At 55.5% G+C, this 24,490-nt stretch overlaps 1 protein-coding gene across 5 annotated transcripts in view; it reads left to right on the top strand.

Annotated features, from left to right (window-relative positions):
• Positions 1–24,490, top strand: part of PRR5 (proline rich 5) — a 77,480-nt gene that overhangs the window by 8,965 nt on the left and 44,025 nt on the right. For 2 of the 5 annotated variants that reach the window (XM_073006618.1, XM_007976049.3), the window contains exon 2: positions 23,944–24,060. The exons of 2 other annotated variants lie outside the window; for them this stretch is intronic. In XM_073006618.1, the coding sequence (XP_072862719.1) occupies positions 23,954–24,060 (107 nt within the window). In that variant the 5' untranslated portion in view covers positions 23,944–23,953. Of the gene's footprint in view, positions 1–23,654; positions 24,061–24,490 lie in introns of those variants that run through there. One more of the 5 variants, XM_007976048.3, reaches the window with a different exon arrangement.

Genomic DNA, 24,490 nt, shown 5'->3' with positions numbered 1-24,490 from the left:
TCCTTCACCTGCTGGGCTTCTGCTGGCTCTTTTTTTTTTTTCAGATGGAGTTTCACCTTTGTTGTTCAGGCTGGAGTGCAATGGTGCAATCTCAGCTCACTGCAACCTCTGCCTCCGGCGATTCTCCTGCCCCAGCCTCCCGAGTAGCTGGGATTACAGGCGCGTGCCACCACACCTGGCTTACTTTTGTATTTTTATAGAGATGGAGTTTCACCATGTTGGCCAGGCTGGTCTGGAACCCCTGATCTTAGGTGATCCACCTGCCTCGGCCTCCCAAAGTGCTGGAATTACAGGTGTGAGCCACCGCGCCCTGCCTGCTGGTTCTTTAAGCCACTGCTGGAAGGCATCCTCCTCTAGAAATCCTTCCCGGCTGCCTCCTGTTCACCCAGGCCAAGCAGACCCACGGCCCTCCCAGCGCCATCTCACCCTGGGCTCTGCTCCTGCCTTTGGGCCAGCACTTGTCATACAGAGCTTCTCTGCCCTGTTCCCAGGTCTCCCCGACAGCCTGGGGCTGCTTTGTGTGATTCATCTCTGGGTCCCAGGGCTCAGCTGGAGGCTGGCCCAGAGTGGGACCCCAGCAGCATTCGATGAATTGAGAGCACGAGTGAGTCACAGAAATGCTTTAGGGGACAGGAGGCACCTGCCTTAGGGGACAGGAGGCACCTGCGTTAGGGGACAGGAGGAAGCCTGCAGGTGCATGCGGGTGGGGCACTCGCTGCTTCTGTGAACCGTCTGTGCAGGCAGGGCCTCTGGTTTCCTGGCCTTCCAGGATGACGGATGGTCAGCCGGACAGTGGAAAATTAAGATTTCTGGGGCCTTGAAAACGACTGCCATGGGAGTCAGTGCCCTGGGGGGTCAGGAGCACTGGCCTTCAGGTCTAGGCCTCTCCCCTTGTAGCTGCGTGACCCTGAGTGACTGTCCCCTCTCCTAGGCCTCAGAGGATACCTGGGGCCGCCCCAGGTCCATTCTGCAAATGCAGCATTTATTCATGCGAGGGAGGTGGGCAGAGGCAGGCTTGTGTTCTTAGGATGCTCACACTGGTGTCCCACAAACACACAGACAGACAGAGAAAAGACCCAAATGAAATGTACCGAGATGGGGGAGCGGTAATTTCTCTGGTGGTTTGTTTCTTTTTCCATTTTTTTTGTATTTTTCAAATTTTTAGAGTCCCTTCAGTGACTTTGAGCGTGCATTGAGAGCCCAGTAACACTGGGGGGCAACTGCCATAAAGACACAGCCTCGGCCGGGCGCGGTGGCTCATGCCTGTAATCCCAGCCCCTTGGGAGGCCGAGGCGGGTGGATCACCTGAGGTCAGGAGTCCAACACCAGCCTGACCAACATGGGGAAACCCCGTCTCTACTAAAAATACAAAAAAAAAAGTAGCTAGGCTTTGTGGCGCATGCCTGTAATCCCAGCCCCTTGGGAGGCCGAGGCGGGTGGATCACCTGAGGTCAGGAGTCTGACACCAGCCTGACCAACATGGGGAAACCCTGTCTCTACTAAAAATACAAAAAAAAAAAATAGCTAGGCATTGTGGCGCATGCCTGTAATCCCAGCTACTCAGGAGGCTGAGGGAGGAGAAGCGCTTGAACCCAGGAGGTGGAGGTTGCAGTGAGCCGAGATCACCCTATTGCTGCCTAGGAAACAAGAGCGAAATTCCCTCTCAAAAAAAAAAAAAAAAAGACTCAGCCTCTCCCCTCTGGGACATTTAGTCTGATGGGGGAGGCTGGTCAGAAGACATAGAGCCATGGTGTGATTGGAACTTTCGCAGAGGGAAGCCTGGGGCTCAGGAAGCCTGGAGAAGACCCCGGCCCAGCCTGAGGGCTTGTACAGCTGCCACTGTGCTGAAGGGTGACTACGAGGGAGGCGGGTGTGTGGACGAGGGTGAGTGTAGTGTGGCTGGAGACTTGGAGGAAGGTGAGCAGGACGGCGAGAGACCCACAAGGAGGGAGGGCTGGACCTCAGCCTGAGTGAGTGGGTTTGGTGGGGGGAGCACTGATGTCAGGTCCCTCCTGGGAGCTGCTGTGATTTGGGGCTTTCTACTTTATTCAGTCAACAAACTTTTCTCAGAATGAGGCTGCTTGGGGCCGTAGGACACAGATACTGATGTAGCCCTTTAGGGTCACAGGGTCCAGGGTTCAAGTCCCAGCTCCACCACTATCCAGCTGTACAACTTTTGACAGTTTGCTCTACCTCTCTGAGTCTCAGATACTTCATCTTTGAGATGGGCAGAAGGGCACCTGCCCTGTGGCTTCCTGTGAGGAAGTATAGAAAATGCTGGGCACAGCCCCTGGAATGGCATGTCCCTCCCCCACCCTAAAGTGCATGTTTAGTAGAAGGAAAGGTGGGATGGGGAAGGATGAGGGATAGGGACAGAAGTGAGCATCTGAACCTAACAGGAGGGCTGGTCCCCGCCTGGTGGGGCAGCAAGGGGTCCCACCACAGCCCAGCCAGGAGGTGGGCATCCCAGAGCCGCAGCCGTGGCAGCACTGCCTCCATGGAGGTCCCCACAGCAGGGTTCACCAGCCTTTGGCCTCCCCACCCTGGGTGCCTGACTGCCCCCATGGGAGCTGCTGCGTCTTCCCGTGCCTGCCCACCACGGCAAGCAGGCTGGGACGTCTCTCTGAGCCACAGATCCCCTGGTTGGAAGGATAAGGGATGGACACCTGGTCTCAGACTCCCCCACACACACCAGGGCATGTTCCTGGCTCCCTGCCAGAGCCTAGGTGCCTGCTTAGAGGCTCAGAGTCCCCTGCCAAGAACTCAGGGTAACACAGTGATGGCAATGTGCGACAGAGGAGGGAGCCAAGATGGGATTTGAGAGCCTGGGGCAGGGTAGGGCAGTGCTGGGGCACAAGCTGCAGGACCCGGACAGAGCAGGGTCAGACTACAACGTGGTCTCCACATTCGTGCATCCCGGCAGCTCTCACTGGACCCTGGCATTCCAGGGCCACGATTGTCTGCCAGGGTGGCACTGCAGCGGCTCTTCCTCACCGTACCGTGCCACCAGTGGTTGCTGAGTCTGTTCTCTCTCGGCCCCGGCATCTGCAGAGCTGAGGTGCTGATCCTCCTCTCCTGGCCTCTATGTGAGGCTCAACTGACAGCAGCCCATGAAGGGCTCAGCATGTGCCTCCCACATAGTAGGAATCGGCAGGATGGCGGCTGTTCACCAGGAGGGCCAGCCTTCCTTGGACTGGGTTCCTGGGAACTCAGGGAAGTGCTCTGCAAAATGTTAGCTAAAAAAAAGTTTGGGAGGCCGGGTGCAGTGGCTCATGCCTGTAATCCCAGAACTTTGGGAGGCCGAGGCAGGCAGATCATGAGGTCAGCAGTTTGAGACCAGCCTGGGCGACATAGTAACCCCGTCTCTACTAAAAATACAAAAATTAGCTGGGCATGGTGGTGGCCACCTGTAATCCCAGCTACTCAGGAGGCTGAGGCAGAAGAATCGCTGGAAACCAGAAGGCAGAGGTTGCAGTGAGGCAAGATTGCACCACTGCACTCCAGCCTGGGCAACAAGAGTGACACTTCATCTCGAAGAGAAAAAAAAAGTTTGGGAAACATCCCTTTTTGGGGACTCCAGCAGACAGTGCAGGCGCAGCTCTGTGGAGGCAAGGGTGGCTGCTGGACTCTGTTTCACTCTGTGTTTTCCAGCCTTATGGGACCAGGGGCCTTGCTGGGAAAGAGCAGCCACTGAGCCCCAGGGGGACACCTGTGCCTTCTGTGGCTGTGCAGAGGGGGCTGTGGGGCTCACGGAGGGCTAAGGCAGGAGGTGATGTGGGCAAACTGCCCTGTTCAGAGGTCCCTGTGGCCACAGCCTGGAGGGCAGCCAGGAGGAAGAAGCCCAGCCACAGGGAGGCCAATGTGGAGGGGATGCTGTGGCCAGAGCTGTGGCCTGAGAGAGCAGTGGCTGGAGGGAGGAGCCGGCAAGAGTAGGAATCTGCGGGGCCCGGGAGACAGCACAGAGGGAACCTGCACCACGTGGCCATGGACCTGCCTTACCACTGGCCCACTGAGTCGCAGAGGGGCGTGGCCAGCAGAGCTGAGATGTCCTCAGGACAGGAGCCAGCCCAACGAGGTGGAGAGGCCTGCATGCTAGGGGTCAAAGTTAGCCACACTGCTTTGCTCTGCTGGCCCCAAAGCTGAGAGGACCCTCCAGGGAGGCCTCTGGTCACAGTGCCAGGCAGATTATGGGAAGGCAATGTCACGGTCACTGAGCTCAGGTGAATTTCCTCCTTAAGCATACTCTAATACAGGGGACGCCATGGGCAGAGAGTGGAGAGACTGGGGGAAGGAGGAGGCAGAGGGGGAGGAGGAGGGGGAGGGAAAGGAGGAGGAAGGGGAGGTGGAGGAGGCCCAACCAGGCCCCGGCCAGAGCTCTTCATCCACCTTCCTCCGTGGCTATCAGCTGGGGTGCCTGGACATAGCCTCTGGTGCTGGGCTCTGGATTCCATCATGTGCCCCCGCTGGCCTCTCTGTGCCCATAGGTGAAATGAAGACCCCCTGCCCCCCACACTCTGCCTTCTCACAGAGCAATTATGAAAGCCTGGTAAAGACACGGAGGCTGGCACGGGGTGACTGATTTGGCCAAGGTCAGATTTGAATCCAGCACTTAGTTCAGGGCTGGCACATAAGAGGTTCTCAAGAAATACTTGAGTTAAAAGGAGGCTGCAGATGGCTCTCTTGGCCCGGGAATGTCGCAGAGACAAGCACGGTACCTGGTGTGTGGTCGGAGCTAAGTAGCTGCTAAGCCATGTTATTACAGGAGCCACCTAAGGAAATTGCCGCTCTCATTCTGCAGGGCCGCCCAAGGCCTCTCTGAGCCCACCAGGAAATGTGCCCACTGTAGCGGGTGGCCTGGACAGTACTGTCCTCCAAACACAGATGTGTGCATGGTGGGGCAGGGCTATGGAGAAGACTTTGGTGGATTAGGTTACTCCAAGAAGGGTTTTACAGGATGAATAGGAGTTGGCCAACCAGACCAGGCTTAAGGGAAGATCATCCCAGACTAAGTGAACGCTGATCATGTGGACATGAACTGAGCCTGGCTTCCAAGGACAGAGCCTTCTGCCAGGAAGCCGGCCTCTGCTTTCATTCACTCAGGAGGTTTCAAGGAGGCCCCTGGGTCCCCTGCCTCTCCTCTCAGACACCCTGGGAGCTGATGGCTCAAGCTCCCTGCAAGAAGCTGGGAGCTTCTAACCGCGTGGCCACCCTCTGGCCTTATCCCTGCAGCGAAGCCCTGGAGAGCCCCTTCCTGTCATCTGCCCCTTGAGTCTGGGGAAATTCCCGTGGGCCAAGCCAGTGCTTGGGGAGTGACAGAGTTTGTAGTCAAGATAGCCACCCACCTTGAGGGCCACCTGGCAGCCCCAGCTCCTGAGCAAGAGGCTTCTTGCCTTGGCGCCAACCCATCTGCCACCCACGCCCAGAACCACAAGACAGAGGGCCCAGACCTCGGTTACTCAAAACCAGAAACTGCCAAAAAGATCTGAATGAGGAGTCCCCTTGGGGCCAGGGCAGGTGGCTGGGCAAAGCCATCCTCCCACGCCCAGCACCCCGAAGGAGGGCAGGGGGAGCGGCGAATCAGGAGGCTGTATCCACCCTGCCAGCTCACCCTGCCTCAGGCTCCAACAAAGGGCAATTCATGGACCCTTGGGGACCCCTGAAGGCAGGTCCCCTAACCGGCCTCAGATCCAGTCCCTCTGGGGTCCCAAGAGCCCTGGCTGCAGAGTCACCCCCTCTCCCCTCCCCATGACTCATTAGCTGCGTCCTGAGCCTCAGTCTCCCCATCAGTAAGATGAGAAAACTACTCGTGAGCCACCCGCGGGATGGAAGCAGCTTCCACACATGAGCAACTGTGTCCATCCCTGTCATCCTTGATAGGGTTCATGGATGGCTGAAGAGGGGCCAGCCCAATCCTTTGGCAGAAGCTCTAGCCCAGGAACAGTAGCTGGGCCCCACGCGGGGGTTGGTTTCATTGGCTCTGACTGCAGCGACAAGTGGGATGGGTCCCCAGACTGGGTGGGGGCCTCAAAACAAGGACTTCTGGAATTGATTGAGGATCCAGGAGGGCCCAGGCCAGAGGGGTGGGCTGGGGAGGGGCCTGGGGCTTTTCAGTTAAACAAGCCGCCTGTGGCCACCCCAACCCCCTACCCCAGTGTCCACAGAGCCTGAGCTGTGAGCCCAGTGAGGCCAGGAGCTGGAAGTCAGGCTGACCCAGCCTCAAGAGTGGTAGAAAATGTGCTGGTGATGCCCAGGCACGGTGGCTCATGCCTGTAATCCCAGCATTTTGGGAGGCCGAGGTGAGTGGATCACCTGATGTCAGGAGTTCAAGACCAACCTGGCCAACATGGTGAAACCCTGTCTCTACCAAAAAAATACAAAAATTAGCTGAGCGTGGTGGCGGCAGCTGAGTAGCCCCAGCTACTCAGGAGGCTGAGGCAGGAGAATCACTTGAACCCACAAGGTGGAGTTTGCAGTGAGCCGAGATCGCGCCATTGTACTCCAGACTGGGCAACAGAGCGAGATTCAAAAGAAAATGTGCTGGGGACGATGGGGAAGGGCAAAGAGCACGGAGGTGGCTGGGCGCGGTGGCTCAAGCCTGTAATCCCAGCACTTTGGGAGGCCGAGGCGGGTGGATCACGAGGTCAGGAGATCGAGACCATCCTGGCTAACATGGTGAAACCCCGTCTCTACTAAAAATACAAAAAAAACTAGCCGGGCGTGGTGGCGGGCGCCTGTAGTCCCAGCTACTCGGAGGCTGAGGCGGGAGAATGGCGTGAACCCGGGAGGCGGAGCTTGCAGTGAGCCGAGATCGCGCCACTGCACTCCAGCCTGGGCGACACAGCGAGACTCCGTCTAAAAAAAAAAAAAGAGCACGGAGGACCGGGGTCAGGAGGCCCGAGGGTCACCTCCCTGCGTTCCAACTGCCTGTGCTCCCTGGCACTGCCCAGCGTGCACCCGCCCCCAACCCTCTGCCCAGGGCACTGTTGTGAGGTTAGGGGCAGACAGTGGGTGTGGGTGCCGAGCACAGGGCCAGGCTGATGTTATTGTCCACAGTGGGGGAGCAGCCCCTTCCTGTCGCTCTGGTCTGTGCTCCACTTGGCCGTGCTGGGTGAGGTCATCCTTCCAGGCGCCGGTGAAATGTCACCTCTGGAGGCTCAGGCCTCCTGCCTCCCAGGGCTTCTGGAGCCTCCCTTTACTGCCCTCTTGTGGCTCTCAGGGGAAGGGCAGTGGCAGCCCGGGACTCAGGGCCTGGCGTGAAGTAGGCACTCTTGGAGTGGAGGCTGCTGGGGTTACTGAAGGCTTGTGCAGTGTTGGGCGGGGTCACCATGGGAAGCATGTGGCTCCAGAGTCACAGCTGGACTCTGATCTCAGCCCTTCCACTCACTCACCCTACAACCCGGGCAAGTCAGCTTTCCCTCGGAGCCTCCGGTTCCTCTTCTGAAAAATGTGGGTGGAAATTCTGGCCTGTGGGTCTGCCCCGGGTCGGAGGGTAGATGGTACGCAGTGCCAGCACCCAGTAGGGCCTCTGTGAGTGAGCATGTGTCCTTTACCCCATGCACCAGGAGAGTCCTGCTCTGCTGGTGACCCTACATATCCCACTCTTGTGCAAGACCTCAGTCTCACCATCTGTAAAATGGACAGCAGAGGCCGGAATGGACAGAGCAAGACCCTATCTCAAAACAAACAAACAAAAAAGGATTTATCCTCTGTCTGGAATAGAGCCATGTGTATTTAACCACAAAAATGTTTTCGCTCCTCCACCCCAAATCTGTGGATGCTCCGTAGAGAAGGGCTGTGCTTATCCCTCAGCTTCTCCTTAAGGTGGGAGCCATGCCCTTTCAGAGAAGCCAGTGAAAGCCACACCCCTCTCCCAAGTGAAAGCCACACCCCTCTCCCCAGTGAAAGCCACACCTTTCTCCCCAGTGAAAGCCACACCCCTCTCCCCAGTGAAAGCCACACCCCTCTCCCCAGTGAAAGCCACACCCCTCTCCCTAGTGAAGGGCACACTCACAGCCACCATGACTCTGCCAGGCGTGGGCTGTGGTGCCTGATACCCTCTCAGACATGCCCAGACACATGCTGGAGTTGCTCAGAACTTATACACAGAATCCCGAGCACCAAGGGAGGGGCCAGAATCAAAGCCGAGATACGTGATGCCCCTTCCGCCTAACTTTGTCCGCTTTCAACCCAGATAGTGCCCAGAAAGACGGTTCCACTTGCAGGCCCTACACCCAGGGCCCTGGCTTCCATGGTACTATCCTTTCTCCCAGGGGGAGCACCATGATGATGCCACACATTAGAAGTTCCCCTATTGGGGCCGGGCACGGTGGCTCACGCCTGTAATCCCAGCACTCTGGGAGGCCAAGGCAGGTGGATCACCTGAGGTCAAGAGTTTGAGAGCAGGCTGGCCAACATGGTGAAACCCCGTCTCTACTAAAAATACAAACATTAGCCAGGTGTGGTGACACACACCTGTAATCTCAGCTACTTGGAGGCCGAGGCACAAGAATCCTTGAACCCAAGAGAAAGAGGTTGCAGTGAGCTGGGATCACACCACTGCACTCCAGCCTGGCGACAGAGTGAGACTGTCTCGAAAAAAAAAGAAGTTCCCCTATTGGGCACCTGGCTTTTACGGTGTCTTGTTCTATTCTTGTGTTTTTTTGTTGCTGTTGTTTTTATTTTTTGAGACAGGGTCTCGCTCTGTCGCCCAGGCTGGGGTGCAGTGGCATTAACTCGGCTCACTGCAACTTCTACCTCCTGGGATCAAAAGTTTCTCCTGCCTCAGCCTCTTGAGTAGCTGGGATTACAGGTATATGCCACCACGCCTGGCTATTTTTTATTTGTTTGTTTTGAGATGGAGTCTCTGTCGCCCAGGCTAGAGTCAGTGACGCGATCTTGGCTCACTACAACCTCCACCTCCCAGGTTCAAGTGATTCTCCTGTCTCAGCCTCCTGAGTAGCTGGGATTATAGGTGTGCACCACCACGCCCGGCTAATTTTTGTATTTTTAGTAGAGACGAGGTTTTACCATGTTGGTCAGACTGGTCTCGAACTCCTGACTTCGTATTCTGCCTGCCTTGGCCTCCCAAAGTAATTTTTGTATTTTTAGTAGAGACGGGGTTTTGCCATGTTGGCCAGGCTGGTCTTGAACCCCTGACCTCATGATCTGCCCACCTCAGCCTCCCAAAGTGCTGGGATTACAGGCGTGAACCACCACACCTGGCAAATATGATATTTGATTCCTTCTTTTACATCTTTAAGTATGTGAGGCAAATTTAGTTTTATAGTCGCCTTCCAATGGTGTCTCCGGAATTTCCTCCTGGTTTGTGTGGTGTTTGCTTGTCCCTCCCTCAGGGTGGTCTGTTTCTGTGTGTTGTGTAATTTGAAATCATGAGTTTATCTCCAGCAAGGCTTTATCTATGAGAATCCCAGCTCGTGGGCATGCCTCCCAGAGCATTGTTTATTGTTGCTGATTAGAACACTTGTACATACTTTTGGGGTATGTGTGATATTTTGACCCCTGTACACAATGTATTGATCAAATCTGGGTAATCGGGAAACCCATCACTTCAAACGTTTATCTTTTCTTTGCATTTGGAACATTACAATTCTTCTAGCTGCTTTGCAATATATGATAAATTATTGTTAATGATGATTTCCCTATCCAGAACGTTTTTATAATTGCTCTCCCAAGCAGCCTAGGGCTGTCACGGGCCTGGGGCCGCTTTTCTCATCGGTTGGGTTAGGCTTTATAAATTCAAACCTAATCCCAGGCGAGGGCAGACTCTTGGCTAAAGGCTCTCAGGAGAACTGCACACTTTTTCCTACCTCAAGCTTGGGAGGAGTCAGACAAGTTTTCTTGTCATCTGTTATTGTCAGTGGGTAGATTTGTTTCTAGGCTACATTTTATTAAGGTTGCAGCCCTTCAAGCCCTCCGGTGTTCTGTGGAGAATTCAGTTTCACCTCCCAGCATCCTGCTTGCTCCGCGCCTGATCTCCTGGCTGCTATCACAATTTAATAAACCCTCCGTCTCAACACCCTCTCTCCACCCCCGCAAGGCTGCCACACATTCACCTAATGTCTGAGGTTTTGTTTTGTTTTGTTTTGAGACGGAGTCTCGCTCCGTCACCCAGGCTGGAGTGCAGTGGCGCGATCTCAGCTCACTGCAACCTCCGCCTCCCAGGTTCACGCCATTCTCCTGTCTCAGCCTCCCGAGTAGCTGGGACTACAGGCGCCCGCCACCATGCCCGGCTAATTTTTGTATTTTTAGTAGAGGCGGGGTTTCACCTTGTTGGTCAGGCTGGTCTCGAACTCCCGACTGCAAGTGATCTGCCCGCCTCGGCTTCCCAAAGTGCTGAGATTACAGGCTTGAGCCATCATGCCCCGCCTCATCCCAGAGTTTTGCTCTAAGAGGGAGCAGGAGAAGGCAGTGCTGGCCAAAGGTGGTTTTGTGGTCGAGAGGGTGGGGGCAGCATGGGTCTGACAGGAGAGGGTGAGACTGAGCTTATAGAGGAGGGAAGCGGCACCTGAGCACCGGGGCCCAAGGAGGATGAGGGAGGGGGCAGGCTGCAGAAGTCAGGGATGGGGGCGCAGGTGACCAGAAGGCCAAGAAGGAAAGAGGAGGCCCTGTGGGCAGACAGAGCCCCAAGGAGAGGAAGGCCCGGATCAAGGATCCCCAGCTCTGTGTGGGCAGATGAATGTCCACTGGATGTTGACCTGTGCCTGAACATTGACCTGAGCACCCGGTCTGACGGAGGAGACAAGCACAGTCTGAGACCTTGACACAAGGCAGGGGGACGGAGGAGGGTCAGGGACTGTTGGCTAAGTTGGGTGAAGGAAAGGATTGTATGGTGGGGGTGGGGGGAACCTGACAACTGGGCATGGCGGGGCCCGAGGCCACCTTGGAGGAGGAGGCAGGTCAGCTCACTGTCATGGCCAAAGCTGAGCAAGCACCTGCAGCTGTGAATATTTTTAGAGCCTGTGGTTACCCAGGGAGGGAGATATGATGAGGATTCTCATTTCACAGATGAGGAAACTGAGGCACAGTTAAGCAGAGGGAATCAGCCCAAGGTCGACATCTATTAAGTGGTGAAGCTGCAGTCCTCTGGCTGCACAGCCCATGCTCTGAGTCACACTTTACTACTCATTGTTGTTATTATTATCGCTGAAAAAATCACCCAGCCGGAGGAAGAGGAGCAGGGCATCCCAGGCAGAGGCAGAGCCTGGGTAAAGGCCCGGATCTTCTAGGCAGCAAGTGGGCATTTTGTCTCCTGGTTCGGGGGGTAGTGGGAGAGGGGCCTGGCAGGGCGTGGTGGGAGATGAAGCAGAATCGGAAGGAGTGGAAGACTGTGCTCAGACTGGAGGGTCTTGGATGCCAGGCTTGGAAATCTGGAATTTATCCTGCAGGCAGAGGGCCTCGTCCGACACCTCTGAGCAGCCAGGGCAGAGGCATCCTGGGTGTCCAAGTGAATGTGCTGGCAGCCTTAGGAAGGTAGATTCCCGGGGCGGGGAGGCAGGAGAGTCCTGAGCCCTCGAGGGCTGTGTGCTGGAGGGGGTGGGCAGGCTGTGGGCAGGGGCTGAGAAAGAGGGCAGAGGAACAGTGAGCCCCAGCCCAGGCTTCAAGTGGGAAGATCTGGGCTGCTTCCAGGAGGATTTGGATAGAGAAAACTGGGGCCTGGAAAGGGGGATTCTGAGGTTGGTCCTGGCCCTGCCCCTCACCAGCCTGTGACCCTGCAGGTGACGTCAGGATTCAGAACCTCGGCGTCAACCAAAGTGGCATGGAGAGGAGGCTACCCATCTGGAAGGGTTGTGGTGGGGAGGACGTGGCCTGGGCTGGGCACAGCACGTACTCAGTGATGGGGACCCTGCCCTAGACTCGGTGCCCCGGCACACCTGGAGCTGACTCCTCCTGCCCCCATGAAGAGTTGGGACCCCTCCAGCGCCCCTGCCGCCCACCAAGCCTTTCCAGAGGCTCTCGGCAGTGGTTTCTCCTTCATTTAGGAGAGATTAGAATGATCCAAACTGGCCAGGCGCGGTGGCTCACGCCTGTAATCCTAGCACTTTGGGAGGTTGAGGTGGGTGGATCACCTGAGGTCAGCAGTTCAAGACCAGCCTGGCCAACATGGCGAAACCCCGTCTCTACTAAAAACACAAAAATTAGCCAGGCATGGTGGCGCATGCCTGTAGTCCCAGCTACTCAGGAGGCTGAGGAAGGAGAATCACTTGAACCTGGGAGGTGGAGGTTGCAGTGAGCCCAGATTGCACCACTGTACTCCAGCCTGCGCGACAGGAGCCAGACTCCATCTCAAAAAAAAAAAAAAGACACTGAAATCCACCAAGTTTTTCCCAGGTGAGGATTCCTTGGTAGCAGAAGTAGGGGCATGGCTGGTGGATGCCACCCTAGGTGAACTCCCCTCCTCCACAAGGGAAGCAGGGACCTTGCCAGTGTCCAGAGGAACCGACATCACCTCCACAGTCGGCTCTGTAGGCTCAATTTATGCTGTCAGGAACGCTGGTCAAGTTTTGATGGGCTGTTTCCTGCCTACCTACCCCGTCGGATCTGAATTCCTGACTGGGAATGGAATAGTCGTTCCTGCCTCCCAGGGCTGTTTGGAAGAGCAATGAAAGAATGAGTGAAAAAGACTGCCCTTATCCCACACCAAGCCCATACCCGTCTCCTCCTCCTCCTCCTGGGGCTCCTCCTCCCGGGCTGTGTCAGGCAGGGCTTCATGTTGCAGTGTGAACTCTGACATCCCAAGCAGCATTCCTTCCATCCAACATTCTTCTAAGAAAAGGCTGCCAGCCAAAAAGGTGCCTGGGGAAGAGTACAGGTTGGGAGTGCAGCCCAGGAGTCGGTCCTGCTCTGCTGCCTGCCCTGAGGAGCCTCAGTCTCCTGGTATTCGGAGCAGGGAAGTTCCCCGGGCCTGCCTGGCGGGGCGGCTGCAAACACGAAGGTTAGGAAGTGCACAAGCTCTCAGCACAGGACCAGGCACAGCTGTGCAGTGTTACGCTGCAAACACGAAGGTTAGGGAGTGCACAAGCACCCAGCATGGGGCCAGGCACAGCTGTGCAGTGTTACGCTGCAAACACGAAGGTTAGGGAGTGCACGAGCACCCAGCACGGGGCCAGACACAGCTGTGCGGTGTTACGCTGCAAACACGAAGGTTAGGGAGTGCACGAGCACCCAGCACGGGGCCAGGCACAGCTGTGTGGTGTTACGCTGCCAGGCTGGGATGCCTTTGCAAAGGTTACTCCTCCCGGCCCCTGTCTCCGGAGTTTGTGTTTTTCCCTTGAGAAAGCAGGGCTAGAGGGAACGAGGGTGTCTCCAGTGTGCTGAGTGTTGGGGTGGGACATTTCCCCATCTGGACATGGGGTTTCCTGGAGCCAGAGCCTGGCGGGGAGTGAGCTCTGTGTGGGGAAAGGCAACATATTTGTGTCCTGGGACTGATATAACCAGTGACCATAAACCAGGTGGCTTATAACAGTTTCGTCCTCTCACAGTTCTGGAGGCTGGAAGTCTGCATCAAGGTGTCCTGGGTGGCCAAGGTGGTTGGGTTGCTCGATCCCAGGAGTTCGAGACCAGCCTTGGCAACATAGCAAGACTCTGTCTCTACCAAAAGTCCTAACTAGTCAGGTGTGGTGGTGTGTGCCTGTAGTCCCAGCTACCAGGGAGGCTGAGGTGGGAGGATCACCTGAACCCAGGAGGTCAAGGCTGCAGTGAGCCATGATCACACCACTGCACTCCAGCCTGGGTGACAGAATAAGACCCTGTCTAAAAAAAGAAAAGAAAAAAAGGTGTCAGCAGAGCCAAGAATCCTTCCTCATCGCTTCAGCTTCTGGTGGCTCCAAGTGTGCCTTGGCTTGTGGCCGCATTGCTCCAGTCTGCCTCTGTCCTCACATGGCCCTCTCCTCTGAGTCTCTGTGGCTGCACATGGCCGCCTTCTTTCTTTTTTTTTTTTTTTTTTTTGAGATGGAGTCTCGCTCTGTCGCCCAGGCTGGAGCACAGTGGCTCACTCAGCTCACTGCAAGCTCCACCTCCCAGGATCACGCCATTCTCCTGCCTCAGCCTCCCAAGTGGCTAGGACTACAGGTGCCCGCCACCACGCCAGGCTATTTTTTTTTTTTTTTTTTTTGTATTTTTAGTAGAGACAGGGTTTCGTCATGTTAGCCAGGATGGTCTCAATGATACGCCCACCTCCGCCTCCCAAAGTGCTGGGATTACAGGCGTGAGCCACTGCACCCTGCCCACATGATCTTCTTATAAGTACATCAGTCACTGGATTTAGGGCCCACGTACTCCAATATGACCTCATCTCAATTTGATTACATCTGCAAACACCCTCTGTCCGAATATGGTCACATTCATAGGTACCAGGGGCTGGGACTTTGGTGTCTTTGGAGGGCACAATTCAGCAGCTGAGCAGTCTGAATACCCAATGATGGCCGAGAAAGGCTAGCAGGTCATTGTCAGGACAGGAAGCTTTGAGGGACAGGCACCTGTGTGGTGCTGGCCCAGCCCACCCCTTGCCCCCGCACTCTATTCATAATGTTGATTAAAGAAAAGGTAGCTGCTGGCCAGGTGTGGTGGCTCATGCCTGTAATCCCAGGACTTTGAGAGGCCAAGGCAGGTGGATCCCTTGAGGTCAGGAGTTTGAGAACAGCCTGGCTAACATGGTGAAACCTCGTCTCTACTAAAACTACAAAAATTAGCCAGGTGTGGTGGCATGCACCTGTAGTCACAGCTACTTGGGAGGTTGAGGTAAAAGGATCGCTTGAACCTGGGAGGCAGAGATTGTAGTGAGCCGAGATCATGCTACCGCACTCCAGCCTGGGTGATAGAGCAAGACTCCATCTCAAAAAAAAATACAATAAAATAAAAGCAAAGGCGACTGCTGTTCATGCACGGACGCTCTGTGCTGGGTCGCTGGCAGACACACGAATGGTCCTCATTAGTGTAGGAAGGACACACTGAAGCCCACCCACCTGCCTGAGTTTGAATCCTGGCCCAGTCATGTGACCTAGGGTAAGTCACCTAACCTTTCAGAGCCCCAACTAACCCACCTGTAAACTAGGATGATGGGAGTAGCTGCCTGCCTTGGAGTGCTATGGAATTCAAGGGTGGATACCCCATGCCTGGCCCATAATAAGTGCTTACTAACCCCAGAAGGAACGTGGTCTTATCTCCCCACTCCAAGGACAAAGAGACTGAAGGTATTACAGATATCAACCTAAATAACAAGCAGTGGCCAGGGGCCGTGACTCATGCCTGTAATCCTAGCACTTTGAGAGGCTGAGGCAGGCAGATCACTTGAGGTCCGGAGTTCAAAACCAGCCTGGCTGACATGGTGAAACCCCATCTCTACTAAAAATACAAAAATTAGCTAGGTGTGGTGGCAGGTGCCTGTAATCCCAGCTACTCAGGAGACTGAGGCAGGAGAATCGCTTGAACCTGGGAGGCAGAGGTTGCAGTGAGCCAAGATCATGCCCCTGCACTCCAGCCTGGGCGACAGAGCAAGACTCTGTCTCAAAAAATAATAATAAACCATCCTGGCTAACACGGTGAAACCCTGTCTCTACTAAAAATACAAAAAACCAGCCGGGCGAGGTGGCGGGCGCCTGTAGTCCCAGCTACTCGGGAGGCTGAGGCAGGAGAATGGCGTGAACCCGGGAGGCAGAGCTTGCAGTGAGCTGAGATCCGGCCACTGTACTCCAGCCTGGGTGACACAGCGAGACTCCATCTCAAAAAAAAAAAAAAATAATAATAATAATAATAAAAAAATAACAAGGACAGAGGGACTCTCTACAAGAAAACGATATTTCTTCAGGAATCAGGCATTGCAATGGGAATTTGCATACCATAGTAAACTATGTGGGTGTTCAGGGACAAAGAAAGACAAAGGTTTTTAAAGGAAAAATTGCGAGGATTACATAATTGTTTTGAGATAAATATCCCTGGCTACAAGGATCAATAACAAGGGCGGCACCAGCCCGAGGTTGGACAGGCAGTTGCTGAGCAGATGTCCTCACAGAGGTATTTTGGTGGTGATTGCTATGGCCTTTGTGCAAGGTTGTGGTTTTACAGAGCCTTTTGTGGTCATTTTTGTTATCAGGCATTTTTATATAAGAAGCCTCTCTTCATGGCCTTTCCTGGCTCCATTTCTCAGGAGTGTTCTTTGTTTGTTTTTTGTTTTTGTTTTTGTTTTGAGACAGAGTTTTACTCTTGCCGCCCAGGCTGGAGTGCAGTGGCTCAGTCTGGGCTTATTGCAGCCTCTGCCTCCAGGTTCAAGTGATTCTCTTGCCTCAGCCTCCTGAGTATCTGGGATTACAGGTGCACACCACTATGCCCAGCTAATTTTTTTGTATTTTTAGTACAGACGGGGTTTCACCATGTTGACTAGGCTGGTCTCGAACCCCTGACCTCAAGTGATCCACCCATCTTGGTCTCCCAAAGTGCACCCAGCCTGTCAGGGTTTTTTAAACACAAGTGATTCCATTTTGATTCTGACAACCTTTTTTTTTTTTTTTTTTTTTTTTTTTTGAGACAGAGTCCCTCTCTGTTGCCTAGGCTAGAGTGCAATGGCACAGTCTTGGCTCACTAAAACCTCCGCCTCCCAGGCTTAAGCAATTTTTCTGCCTCAGCCTCCCGAGTAGCTGGATTACAGGCACATACCACCACACCTGGCTAATTTTTGTATTTTTAATAGAGACGGGTTTCACTGTGTTAGCCAGGATGGTCTCTATCTCCTCACCTCGTGATCCACCCGTCTCGGCCTCCCAAAGTGCCGGGATTACAGGCTTGAGCCACCGCACCCGGCCTACGCCTGTCAGGGTTTTTTAAACACAAGTGATTCCATTTTGATTCTGACAACTTTTTTTTTTTTTTTTTTTTTTTTGAGAGAGTCCCTCTCTGTTGCCCAGGCTGGAGTGCAATGGCACAGTCTCGGCTCACTAAAACCTCCGCCTCCCAGGCTTAAGCAATTTTTCTGCCTCAGCCTCCCGAGTAGCTGGATTACAGGCACATACCACCACACCTGGCTAATTTTTGTATTTTTAATAGAGATGGGGTTTCACTATGTTAGCCAGACTGGTCTCGAACTCCTGACCTCAGGTGATCCACCCACCTCGGCCTCCCAAAGTGCTGGGATTACAGGCATGAGCCACCATGTCCGGCTGATTCTGACAACTTTGACACAAAGGAGGTGGCAAAGCTGAGGGCAGACCCAGTTTAGGAGATCCAAAACCTGGCTCTCTCTGCAGTGCCATCCTTGAGCCTGGACAGTCACCTCCGTTACCTCCTTGTACCACAGAAGCACCTATTGAGAGACCAGAATCCGATTTTAAAACACTTGCCCTGAGAGAGACTTTGGAAACTGATTGGTGTTCAAGACCTGGCTGACAGGTGGGAAGGTGACTTGGAGAGAGAATCTCATGCAGGTACATGTGTGACGTCTGGTGTAGTAAGACCAGGGACCTGCTGGCCAGAGCCCCCTCCCCAGCCCCTAGAACTGCAATCCAGAACAAAAGGAGGGCACGTGTCTTGAGTGCACAGGACCAGACCACCAGGGTGCAGAAGGGCCCAGATGGAGTCCTGGGAGCTCAGCTGCTCAAGAGAAGACTTAGGGAAGAAGGTCCATCTTCAGACCTCAAGGCTGCAAGGAGGACATAAATATATATGTATGTATATATATTTTTATATATATATTTTTTGAGACAGAGTTTCGCTTTGTCACCCAGGCTGGAGTGCAGTGGCACGATCTTGGCTTACTGCAACCTCTGCCTCCCAGGTTCAAGTGATTCTCCTGCCTCAGCCTCCCAAGTAGCTGGGACTACAGGCATGCACCACCATGACTGGCTAATTTTTTGTATTTTTGGTAGAGACAGGGTTTCACCGTATTAGCCAGGATGGTCTCGATCTCCTGACCTCATCGTGATCCACCTGCCTCAGCCTCCCAAAGTGCTGGGATTACAGGCATGAGCCACTATGCCCAGTTTTTTTTTTTTGTTTGTTTTGTTTTTTTTGTTTTTTTTTTTTGAGACAGAGTCTTGCTCTGTCACCCAGGCTAGAGTGCAATGGCACGATTTTGGCTCACTGTAACCTCCACCTCCAGGGTTCAAGTGTTTCTCCTGCCTCAGCCTCCCTAGTAGCTGGGACTACAGGTAGTAGCTGGGACTACACCATATCCGACTAATTTTTGTATTTTTAGTAGAGGCAGGGTTTCACCATGTTGGCCAGGGTAGTCTCCAACTCCTAACCTCAGGTGATCCACCCGCCTTGGCCTCCCAAAGTGCTGGGATTACAGGCATGAGTCACCATGCCCAGCCAGGGCATGAACATATTAGATGGCAGAGCTAGGATAGGACGGTGGGCTAACCTCCTGGTGGCAGGAACCGTGTCTTTCTTGTCCCTTGCTGTATTCCCCATGCAGCCTCAGTTTCTCCATCCATGAAATGGGAATAATAACAGTTGATCCTGGCTCCAAGGCCACCAGAGGGGAACATTTCTTCTGGAGGAACTTGAGAGAGGGGCCCACCCACCTTTACTGTCGGTGCGCCCACCCCAGGCTTGCTACAGGGGAGCCTCTGTTGGATTCTCCAATTTGTGAAACACAACACATGTTGCTTCTGATGGGCCCGACACCCATCCTGCCATGGGCACTAACTGGCCATGTGGCCTTGGGACGGTCCCTGAGAATCAGTGCACAGAGAGGGGCCGTGGCCATGACAGCCTAATCCCATTTGGTGCTGGAGTCGCCATGAGTACCCTGGGCTCCCCCAGCGTCATGGCCCTATCTCAGGAACCTCCTTCTGCCATGCGACCACCCTGGCAGCGGTCCCCAAGCCCTTGGTGTGCCCCTGTGACTGTGCGTGGATTTTTTCTGTGCCTCATAGGGCAGTGGTGTCACGCTCCTCGCTCATCCCAGGGAAGGGATGGGACGGGCCCGGATGGCAGAGACTGTGGAGACAGAGCCAGGAACTCCCCATGGCTTTCCGTGCCCAGCACGTTGCCAGGCCTTTTCCCAGGTGTCCAGGACTGACCAGGCTGCTCTGTGCAGAAGGGACTTTCGGGTCTGCTTTGAGGGAACACCAGGCTTCGCCACCAGGGGGCAGAAGTGCCCCTCCAGAGCAGGCAGTGCCCGGGGAAAGTGGGCAGCTGAGGTCAGCAGCTGAGGGCAGCGCCCCGGGGACGGTGGGCGAGATGGAGGCTGTCTCTCTCTCCCCACCAGCCCACAGGGCTGCAGCCCCAGCTCTGCCATTTGCTGACTCTGACCTGGGACATACACTTTGGCCTCCCTGGGCCTCTGTTTCTCTGTCTGTAAGATGGGACTGGTCTCCCGCTTGGCAGCCTTGTGGGGACGAGATGGGGCAGTATGTTTACTGGCCGCACCTGTACCATGCCTCTAGTACCCCTCCCTGGGCCCTGAACTGGCCCCTTCAGGGGTATGCTGTCTCCTCCCCTTGGTTGGCCTGTGTCCCAGAGATCATGATGTTAATTGTGCTAATGGACTAGAGCTCAGAGTCCCGGGTTCATGAGCCGCCTTGACTTAGCGGTCTGTTCCCGTCCCTGGGGATGGGAACTGAGTCCGGCCGAGGCTGAGCCAGGCTTAGGGGTTGCAGGCCCTTCAGAAGGGTAGTTCTGAGGATATCAGGGTTCCCCCTCCGTGGCCAGGGTCCTCTACCAGCTCCAGACACCCCGCTGGCCAGGGGGAGTTTGGAATGGGTTTGGGTGCTGGGGAGGAGAGGACATCTGGCCTGGCAACTTCCTGGAGCGGGGGCCACTCTGGTGGCTTTGGGGATGTGTGAATGAGTCTGGAGCAGGAATGGCTCTGGTGGCTTTGAGGATGTATGAATGAGTCTGGAGCGGGGGTGGCTCTGGCAGCTTGGGGGATGTGTGACTGAGTCCCTTTGTCTCTTATTTCCTTAACAGGGGCATTTCCCTTCCCTGGTCTCAGACTCAAATGAGCCCTGCACAGGGCACCCCTCCACAATACAATTGCTGGGTCCCCCAGCCCCCCTCATCAGACCCAGAAAGCCCCATAAGTGAGAGGAAGGCCCGGTGGGCACCTGGAGCCCTCGTGCCTACTGGCAGGGGCAGTACCCGGGTGGGAGCTGTCACGTGGGGCTCAGGCCCAGCAAGACTATCATCTGATGCTTCAGGGCGGCCAGAATCCAGGTTTCTGTGTCAGTCTCTCTGTTGTAAAATGTTGGCCGCAGGCAGTTTAGTTTTTTTTTTTCCTCCGACGCTGCAGGCCACACAGAACACACTTAGGGGCTGGACTCGGCCCTTTGTCCCCCAGTTGCCCCCTGCTCTGAGGATTTGTGACAGCTTTGTCCCCTCTTGGCCTCTGCCTGGGGTTTCTGGCCCCAAGGGCAGCCCGCAGCTGTGCCCTCTCTACCTGACATGGCCCAAACCCAGAGCGGTGGCACCTTGGCCTGAGCCTCCACTGTTCTCCTGGCACTGGGCTCTTGGGTGGAGACAGATTTTACACATCTGTGGCTGGGCCCAGGGAGAGGTTATAGCTAATTCCTTAACGCTGACTAGAGATGCCTTTTCTAAATACATCTTTAACATTCCTCAGCCATCCCCACCTCCGGAATTTCTCTCTGGCCGCTTCTCCCAGATGCCGGCGGCATTCCCAGCACCTCCCCCCGCCGTTTCCCTCCTCCTGCCTCCCACCTCGGGCTGCCCATTTCTCTCTGATTTCTTATCCCAAGCAGTCAGGCCTCCCTCCCTCTCTCGGGCTGGCCTCTCCTGCCAGCCAGGCCCTCCCAGCGGTCAGCAAGCGTGGGACCAGGCTGTGCTGAGCCCACAAAGCCAGCCCTCTCCTGAGAGCCTGCCTCCGGCGTGGGAAACCATTTCATCCCGTCTGGATCCCCGGCGGTTCTGCTTTGCTGCGTTTACACCAGTGGCCGTGACAGAGATTCTTCCTTACATCTGTCCAGCCTGGGCACTTTTATGAGGCATTTTCACCAATGTGGTCCAGTGTAATCCCTTTATTCTTATGAGATAAATGTTCATCCGTCCATTAAACCAAATATCTATGAAGCACCCACTCTGTGGGCTGGGCACGGGGACTGTAGCAGTGAACAAGTTGTTATGGTTCTTGCCCTCCTGGCTTACGGCATAGGATGGAAAAAAAGTCATCAGGTGACAGAGGACGACCCCTGAGCCTAATTGAGAGTGAAGGCGGTCAGAGACAGGGGCAACTAACTTCCCTGAAAGACATTCTAGGGCAAGGGAGGGACCCGCAGCTGGAAGGCAAGCAGGTCTCAAAGGCCCCTTCGAAGAGTCAAGGATCTGGGCTTTATCCTCTGTTTTAATTCTTTTCAGAGACAATTCAGTACACACCTTAGTATTTTTATATTTTTGTTGTTGTTGTTGTTTTTGGTTTTTTTACAGCAGTAAGGTAGGAAATCCATGTCTGGCTATGAAATTTGGTATGGGATCTAAAAGTTACAGTGTTCCTGTAAGTTTGAGAGCGTGGGCTGGGCACAGTAGCTCATGCCTGTAATCCTAACACTATGGGTGGCCAAAGTGGGAGGATTGCTTGAGTCCAGGAGTTTGAGACCAGCCTGGGCAACATAGCAAGACCCTGTCTCTATTTTTAAAAATTGTTTTTAAATTGGCCAGGGAGCCGGGTGTGGTGGTTCACACCTGTAATCCTAGCATTTTGGGAGGCCGAGGTGGGAGGATCACCTGAGGTCAGGAGTTCGAGATCAGCCTGGCCAACATAATGAAACCCCCGTCTCTAATAAAAATTAAAAAAATTAAAAAACTAGCCAGGCATGGTGGCAGGTACCTGTAATCTCAGCTACTCAGGAGATTGAGGCAGGAGAATTGCTTGAACCCAGGAGGCGGAGGTTTGCAGTGAGCTATGATGGCACCATTGTACTCCAGCCTGAGCAACAAGAGCAAAACTCCATCACACACACACAAAATTAGCCAGGCATGGTGGCACATGTCTTGTAGTCCCAGCTACTCAGGAGGCTACTATGGGAGGGTTTCCCGAACCCAGGAGGTAGAGGCTGCGGTGATCATGATGGTGCCACTGCATTCAACCTGGGCCACAGAGTGAGACTCCATCTCAAAAAGAAAAAGAAAACGTGTACAGCACTTGACTGTTAGTTTACAAAGTACCTGTTGCTGCCTGTGGGCCCCCAGCTGCCTGTGAGATGAACCAGTCCATTCCACTTTACTGACAAGCAAGTTTGTCTGTTTATGGCTCTGTCTCCCAAAGACAATGGTATTTATGTTTATGTCTGGAACACAGGAGGTGCCCAGGAGACACTGGTTGATTTGCACTAAACAAAGACTCTTCACGAGGCACTCTTACATTTTATTTTATTTTTATTTTTATTATTTTTTGAGACAGAGTTTTGCTCTTGTTGCCCAGGCTGGAGTGCAATGGCGCGATCTCAGCTCTCTGCAACCTCCGCCTCCCAGGTTCAAGCGATTCTCCTGCCTCAGCCTCCTGAGTAGCTGGGATTACGGGCATGTGCCACCACGCCCGGCTAATTTTTGTATTTTTAGTAGAGACAAGGTTTCTCCATGTTGACCCAGCTGGTCATGAACTCCTGACCCAGGTGATCCTCCCACCTCGGCCTCCCAAAGTGCTGGGATTACAGGCACGAGCCACCACCTCTCTCTTACATTTTATATGGGGTCTTCCCAGCTCCTGGAGCTGTGGCTGTCACCCCCAATCTGATGGAGGGGTCAGGTGAGCCTTGTGGGAATCCCAGAAGCTGGGGACTGGGCAGGGCCCCGTGCAAGGGGCTGGACACTCCCTGTGGTGAGGCCCAACTTTGCCATTTGTTGATTGCACAATGTTGGGCAAGTTATTTCACTCTGCGAGCCTCAATGTTCTCAACTGAAAAATGGGGAGAATAATAACCTCTGCCTCATGGAAGTAGTTCATGTTAGTTCATGTGAGATCAGACATCTAAAAGTGCTCTTGCAAAGCAGGCAGGAAGCACCAGCTGTGCCCTGCCTTCACTGGGATCACTCTGCCCCCACCACAGAGACTTGGGAAGCTCTGCTTGGTTTTACCATCCAAGAGACCTGGGGGTGGTGAATAAGGAGCAAACCCTCTACTTCTTCAAGCCGCCAATCCAGCAAATCCTCCAGGCAGCCAGGCAATGCTGAAGTCCCCCTCCAAGGGGGTGTAGGCTGAGGCCGGGTGGGGTGGGTTCTTGGGCCGAGGTGCCTGGAGGGGAGTGAAGGCCTCTACCCAAAGTCTTCATGAGAAGTGGGTGGGGGAGCCTGTGTTCAGGTGAGGGGTACGGAGGCACCTTTGTGGCACAACCTTTGCGAGGAGGGACGTAAGGGAGAGACCGCCGGGGCCGGGGTCGCTGGACATCGTGTGGACGCGACCGCAGTGCCGGGCGGGGGGCGGGCGCTTGAGCTTGGGCCCTGCGCCCTGAGCGTGTTGGTTTCCTGTGGGCACGTGGGGCCCTCGGAAGAGGGGAGGAGGGCGAGCACGTCCCCAGAGGGCAGACCAAGCCGGGCGTCGCGGCAGCTGCGGCAGCGGAGACGCCGGCTCCGCCTCTTGTACACGCCCCCTCGCCTGAGGCCCCGCCCCGGCCGCGATGCCCCGCCTCTCCCTCCCCGCCCCCCGGGGCGCCGCGACCCGCCCCCGCCCCCGCCCCTGGGCCCGCCCCCGGCCTGCGTTTGCGCCGGGTCCGTGCTGGCCGCGCGCCTGGCGCTCCACGCTGAGTCGCTCCGTGCAATGATTAACCCGGCCGGGCGGCCGGCGCGGGACCCGAGACGGAGGCGCGGGGTCGGGGCGGGACCCCTCAGGGCCGCTCGGCTTCCTGCTCTCGCCCGAGTTTCCGCGTAGAGGGCGCAGCGCCGGCCCGGGGCCCTTGGCGCGGCGTGGCGCAGGGCGCGGCGTGGGGCGCGCGTGGGCGCGGTGCAGGCGGCCCGGGTCACCATGAGGACTCTCCGCAGGTTGAAGTTCATGAGTTCGCCCAGCCTCAGTGACCTGGGCAAGAGAGAGCCGGCCGCCGCCGCGGACGAGCGGGGCACGCAGCAGCGCCGGGCCTGCGCCAACGCCACCTGGAACAGGTAAGGCCGCGCCCTCCTGGCCAGCTGGAGGTCCCGGAGCCGGGGGAGAGGACCCTCGAGCCGTCCGCGGGCGAGGGGCCGCCCCGAGCCAGGAACCGTGCCGAAGGCGGCGCGGCGCTTCACAGTTTGCAAAGAACTTGCCCCGCCGGAGTGGTGCGGGCCTGGAGGAAAGTTCAGTGCAGCGTGGTTCCAGAACCCAGGAAAGGGAGCGAGGCCCGCCAGCGCCCGGGGCTGTCCCAGAAGCGCCCGGCCGGTGGGCGGTGGGGTGGGCCGGGAACCCGCGTGCCCGCCTCCCACCCGGGGTCTTTCCACATCTCCACTCCGGTGCTCGTGACAACCCGGGAGGTTAACGGAGCAGGAAGTATTTTTCCCATTTTGCGGTTGAGCTCAGGAGCCTCGGGGCTCAGTGGGTGGGTCGCGCAGGCTTCCT

This window comes from Chlorocebus sabaeus, chromosome 19 (assembly GCF_047675955.1).
Source record: "Chlorocebus sabaeus isolate Y175 chromosome 19, mChlSab1.0.hap1, whole genome shotgun sequence".
NCBI lineage: Eukaryota > Metazoa > Chordata > Mammalia > Primates > Cercopithecidae > Chlorocebus > Chlorocebus sabaeus.
This window is presented reverse-complemented; position numbering and strand designations above follow the sequence as displayed.